This window comes from Myotis davidii, unplaced genomic scaffold (assembly GCF_000327345.1).
Source record: "Myotis davidii unplaced genomic scaffold, ASM32734v1 scaffold663, whole genome shotgun sequence".
Lineage (NCBI taxonomy): Eukaryota > Metazoa > Chordata > Mammalia > Chiroptera > Vespertilionidae > Myotis > Myotis davidii.
Window position 1 is genome coordinate 3,928,947 of NW_006295816.1, and position 5,908 is coordinate 3,934,854.

Sequence of the window (5,908 nt, forward strand, 5' to 3'; positions counted from 1 at the left end):
TCTTCACGCGATCGGTGAGACGGCACAGACCGAGGCGCAGCCTGGGCGGGTTGTCAACATCCCTGAGTTCGGCTCCTTTTCTTCTTCTTTTTTTTTTTTTTTTGTTAATCTCCACCCAAGGATATTTTTCCCATTGAATTTTAGAGAGAGTGGAAGGGAGGGGGTAAGAGAGAATGAGAGAGAGAAACATCAATGTGAGAGAGACACACTGATTGGTTGCCTCCTAACCCTAAGCCTAACCCTCCTGCACACACCCAACTGGGCTGGGGACTGAACCTGCAACCCAGGTGCATGACCTTGACCAGGAATCGAACCCAAGACCCTTCGGTCTGCGGGCCGATGCTCTAACCACTGAACCCACTAGCATCCTTTTCTGATGCCCGTGGGGGCAAACTTTCTTGGCCTCCACACCCCTGACATGTTTGGCCGATGGTGGCATTGCGGGCTGGACGAGGTATTGTGGGGCTGGGCTGTGGCGTTGGGTAACCAATGACAGTGTTGGGGGGCCGGATGGTGGTGTTGGGGGCCGGAGGGTGGTGTTGGGGGCTGGATGGTGGTGTTGGGGGGTGGGCTGGGCATTGGAGGGGGCTCAGCGTGTACCCAGCAGATGCTAGGAGCCCCTCCCGGGCCAATGTGACAACAGAAATGTCTCCAGAAGTTTCCCACTGTCCTGCGGGCACAGACTCCCCCGTGGAAACCCCTGCACCGGAAGGGGAACCAGCCCCCAGCTCTGTGGGGGCCCAGGCATCGCTGCCCAAGGGTCCCTCATGGCCTGGTGACGCCTCCGAGCTGTTCGCGTCCCTTGCCCACAAGGGGGGCCTCGGCTGGCCCAGGCGGCCGGGCTCCCGGGCCTGAGCTCTCTCGTGCCCGGGCTGCCGCCCCACCAACAGCCCCTCACCACAGCGGTCGCCTCCCTCAGCCTGTGAGCGCGCTGTAAACACACCCCTCAGGGGTCCTCGCCTCCCTCCTCCGTACCCCCATTAGTGAAACTCATCCGGACCACCCCGCACAGCCAGCGTGGTGATGGACACCGGTCTCGGGGGCGAGTCATGCGTGGGGGTCGGGGTGGGCGTGGGTCCTGGCTCCCCCCACCAGCCGAGTGTCTGCAGACAAGCCGGCCACTCCTGGGGCCTCAGTCTGACCTGAGAAACGGGGAGATGAACTCCCTACGAGGGTCTGTGAGATCACATGTTCATGATGAGAGCATCTCAGGACAGTGCTATGTGGGCATCCAATAAACACGCAAAATGCCACCGTGCAAAGGACACGGCGAGGCTGTGGCATATCTGTGTCCACATCGAACGGAAGATGCTCTGCTTAAAGGGTCCCGCGTTTCCTAACGGGCCATGCGATTCTCCTCACTAGTATCTTCCCAGCGACTTAGCAATGTCACAGCAACATAACAAAACGCCGAGGCGGCCGTGGGACACGATGGAATGGACAAGGAGATTGACGCAGCCCGACAGACCGCCACAGGGGCTCCTTCGTGGCCTAGTTCCAGCTCCGCGTCCAGCTCCGCAGGTCACCAAAACGAAGACGTTTTTGGTTAAAAACCTTCTGGTTAGGGAATGGCACGCGCAGCATGTCCGTGACTCATTCACTGCGGGATCTGAGGCGCGTGACCTCTGACAAGAACGCCCCCTCAGAGATAGTTTCCGCCCACATTACATGCCGGGACACAGTGAGGCCGGGGAGGGAGGACGCGGTGCTGGTAAGTCCAGGCGTGAGGAGCCCAGTCCGTTCTTTCCATGCCAGAGACCACCAACCCCTTCCCCTCCGTCCCGCAACCAACCCAGACAGCACCCACCAACAGCTCGGAAAGAAAGCGGCCCCCGAGAGGGGCAGTGCCATCAGGGTGCACACCTGCGCGGTGGGGGCGGGGCCTGGGGGGCACTCGGGGCGATTTCTCTGTGGGATCAGTTTACCCTCCAACTCGAGAAGTAGAAGCGGGGGTGGAGGGGGGCGGCCGGAGTGACCCAGTGGTTGAGCATCAACCTATGAACCAGGAGGTGGAGGTTCGATTCCCGGTCAGGGCACAGGCCCGGGTTGCAGGCTCGATCCCCAGTGCGGGGCATGCAGGAGGCAGCCGATCAGTGATTCTCTCTCATCATGGATGTTTCTGTCTCTCATTCCCTCTCCCTTCCTCTCTGAAATCAATAAAATTATTTTTTTAAAAGAATAACAAAACTTTTAAAAAGGGGGGGTGGTGCTCTTGCCATGAGAGGAAGAGGGACGAGACTACCAGTCACGGCCGCTCGGAGGAGGAGCCCTTGACCCCTGTCCGGTGTGGGGTTTCCACGGAGGCCTCGCCCTCAGCGACCAGCCGGGGGCCACCGGGGCCACGAGGCCTGTGCCCCAGAGGTCAGTGCTGGACGCGTCAGCCCCGCTCACGGACCTCTCCGTCTCTGGCCAGATCGCGTCAACCCTCCAGGGAACGTCACGGCCGAGGTCCAGGGGAGCCGTCTGCACGTGCGCTGGGAGAAGCCCGTGTCCGCCTTCCCGGGCCATTGCTTTGAGTACGAAGTGAAAATCCAAAACACAAGGAAGCGCTACCTCCAGGTGAGCCCTCGACTCTTCCCACGTGTGTGCAAAGGTCACTCCATGGACCCATGATCCAGGAGCCAGAGGTGATCTCTCCTGTTAGAGGCGGAAACAGAGGCTCAGGGGCTCGAAAGCTGCCCTGCGGGTCCCTGGAGGGAGAGCTAGGGTTCAACCTGCCCCGAAGTCTCCCCTCTTCCTGCTTCCCTGACACCCCCGCCCCCCGCACCCCCAGTTGCACATCAGGGATCAGCAAACTTTTTGGCAAAAGACCAGTTATTGTCGGCTTTGCAAGTCCCACGGTTTCGGCCGCTGTCCCCCGTGTCTTGTGTGGGACAAGTGCCGCCATCGGCGGCCCAGACGCCAGCGGGCACAGCGTGTGCCTGGCACTTCCCTCGTGGCCCGGGAGTCCAGGTTCATGTGCGTTGCCTGTGGCAGGGACTGCTACTCTTTCGCTCGTTTTCAATCATTTAAAGGTACAGAACGCATCTCAGTTCGCAGGCCCGGCGGAAGCGGGCAGCCGGCAGGAGGGACCCGGGCCTGTCCTTTGCTGATGCGACAGAGGACACGGAAGGCGAGGGAGCACAGAGGGAGGAGGGACACGGCGAGGGGCGGGGCACGGTGCTGTCAGCCACTCGGGTCCCTCAACGTGGGGACACCTCGGGGACCCAGGGGGCCATCGCGACCTGACACTCGCCCGTTTTATTTACTTGGGCTACAAGAGCGCTTCCCCCCGCAGGGTGACCGCCCGCCTCCCCTCCACCCCGCGCCGCCGGAACAAACTCGCCAGTGCGTGTCCTGTTGACGTGCAGGGGCTCACTGGGCGGCGAGTCCCGTTACGTACAGATGACCGCTCGCTCTGAGCGCAGGCATTACTGAGCTCCGTGTCTAGAGCTTTACTAGAATCCAACTTTTTTTCCCGTTTAGACAGAAAAAATGACGACCAACGAGTTCACCACAACAGTTCATGACATTTCTAAGTATTGCATCGAAGTGAGGGCCGCCGTGAGCTCCGTGTGCAGAGAGGGGGGGCTCTGGGGCGAGTGGAGTCCAGCGATTTCCGTGGGTGAGTATCGTGCATTGGACTATTTATTTTACTATTTCTGTTTAAAAAATGTTTTGATTTTAGAGAGAAAGGGAGGGTGGGGGGAGAGAGAAACATCTATCAGCTGCCTCCTGCACGCCTCCTGCTGGGGATCAAGCCCAGAAGCCGGGCACGTGCGCTGACCAGGAATCAAACCAGAGACCTCTCAGTGCCCAGGATGGCGCCCAACCCACTGAGCCACACGGGCCAGGGCCCTTGCTTTCCTCTTAAAGCCAGCAGGCTAATTCCTGGTGAAGGCAGAGAATCCCGGCCCACGCTCTAACTGCTGAGCCACACAGGCCAGGGCAGGCGCACACGTATCTTTTGAAAAACAGAATTAGCAGTTTCACTTTATCAGCCCTCGCATCACCTGCCCTTCCTCAACTGGCTCCCAGGTCTTATCGGGCCGCTCACTTCCTGCTTTCGATGTCTTTCTCTTTTCTAAACTTGCTCAACTTCTGCATTCTGCTGTCCCCGTTGTCCTCGCTGCCTCCGGGCGATGCCCCCTTCCCGACCCTGGGGAGCCCTGCCCTCTCTGAGGTCTTCCCCTCTCGCCCCAGCGAAACGCAGATGCCACGCGGGAAGCCTCGGGGTGGAGAGGGGACTTCCGGCGGCTCCGCCCTTCCCGTGGGCGCCCACCTGTGTCCACTTGCGCTTACTCCCGCCCCGTGTCCCGGGTCAGGCTCAGGCACTCCTCGGGGACCAGGTCACCTCAGTCCCAGGTTGTGCCCCTCAAACAGGGCCTCACCCGGCCCTCGGAGGCCAGGATCTATGGGACGCCTCACAGGTGTCAGTTGAAATGCATTTTAGGGGATTCAGGGTCGAGGGGTGCAGCGCGTGGCCCTGGGCAGCACACCTGTCGGAGGGTGTGCAGGTGGCTCAGCGGTCAACGCTGCGGGGCAGAGGGTGGCAGGCCTGCGCATGCGCTTCTGGACGCAGGGATGGTCCCGCCCCTCACCCCCCCCCCCAGGGGGGACTGGCCGGGGTGCTGCTGGGAGAGCCCCCCTCTGCCCCTGTTTCTCCCCTGCAGGCTCCCCCCCTGCACAGCACCCAGGGCTGCAGGCATTCCGGGGCCCAGCCCCCCAGGACTTTCTTCCCTGTAAGGCAGGGGTGGGGAGCCTTTTGTTTCTGCCAAGGCCCACAAGGATAATCATAACATCATCCATGGGCGAAATTATCCACTTAAACATTCTGCCCTGGCAGGCTGGCTCCATGGATAGAACATCGGCCCACGGACTGAAGGGTCACGGGTTCGATCCCGGTCAAAGGCTTGTACCCGGTTGCAGGCTCCATCACCGACGGTGCTGGAGGCAGCCAATCAGTGTGTCTCTCTCACATCGATGTTTCTCTCTCTCTCTCTCTCTCCCCCCTCCACTCTAAAAATCAATGGAAAAATATCCTTGGGTGAGGATTAACAAAAGTTAATAAATAAAATGTATTCTAGATAGTAATCTTTGAAAAAAAATTAGCCTGCTAGATTTGGTCAAACACTTCATTAACTCACTCCGAATGCCGTGGCAGGGCCGGACCAAATGATTTCACGGGCCCTCGGACCGGCCGTTCCCCACCCCTGCTCAGGGCTCCGGACCTACTGAAGTAGCTAAAGGCTGCGGTCAGGGTGGAGCAGTGAGCCAGCAGGGCCCAGAGGTGTAAGCCTGGCCTGCCTGGCTAGGAGGTGACCTTGAGCCAGGAATCCAGCGTCCAGGGCCTGCTTTGCACCGTGGGGCAAAGTGGGCATGTGTCAAAACGGCCGGAGAGCTATCCCTCTGAACTCTACGACCACAGCGTCCCAGAGCAGGCGAGGCTGTGCCCAGAGGGAGGGCCCCAGAGGCAGAGCTGGGACCAGGCCTCCGTCTTATCCCCACCGCACACCCCAGGCTGCCCACCCACTTCTCTGGGTTAGAAAACATAGAATTCTCACGAATTGGCTCATTCTCGACGTTGAATGGCCAGATGTCAGAAACGATGGAGGCCCAAGTCCCCAGAAACCGAGGCCGGGCCATGTCTGAAAAGCGACGGATGGGGTACCCTGGGGGCCGCACCACCAGGAGACTTCCTCTTTCCAAGCTCACCTCTGCAGGCGCACAGCCCACCCACCAGTTTCCTGAAAAGAAACCTCTATGAGTTTCTCCTTGAGTCAGAAAATTCACCTTCTAGGGAAACACTTGTTCTTAAGAAATTCTCTGAGGCCAGAGACTCCAGAATTCAAATTCATCCTTCTCAGGGGCGGCCCAGCTTTTACTATGGCCTTGAAGTGCCAGCCATCGCCAGCGGGGAGACACCCTG

General features: G+C 59.7%; 1 protein-coding gene across 1 annotated transcript in view; it reads left to right on the forward strand.

The window, feature by feature from the left end:
- The window catches only part of IL5RA (interleukin 5 receptor subunit alpha), a 14,740-nt gene that overhangs the window by 3,672 nt on the left and 5,160 nt on the right, over window positions 1-5,908 (forward strand). The window contains exons 6-7 of the mRNA XM_015568306.1: window positions 2,301-2,559; window positions 3,466-3,604. Coding sequence (XP_015423792.1) covers window positions 2,301-2,559; window positions 3,466-3,604 — 398 coding nt within the window. The remainder of the gene's footprint in view (window positions 1-2,300; window positions 2,560-3,465; window positions 3,605-5,908) is intronic.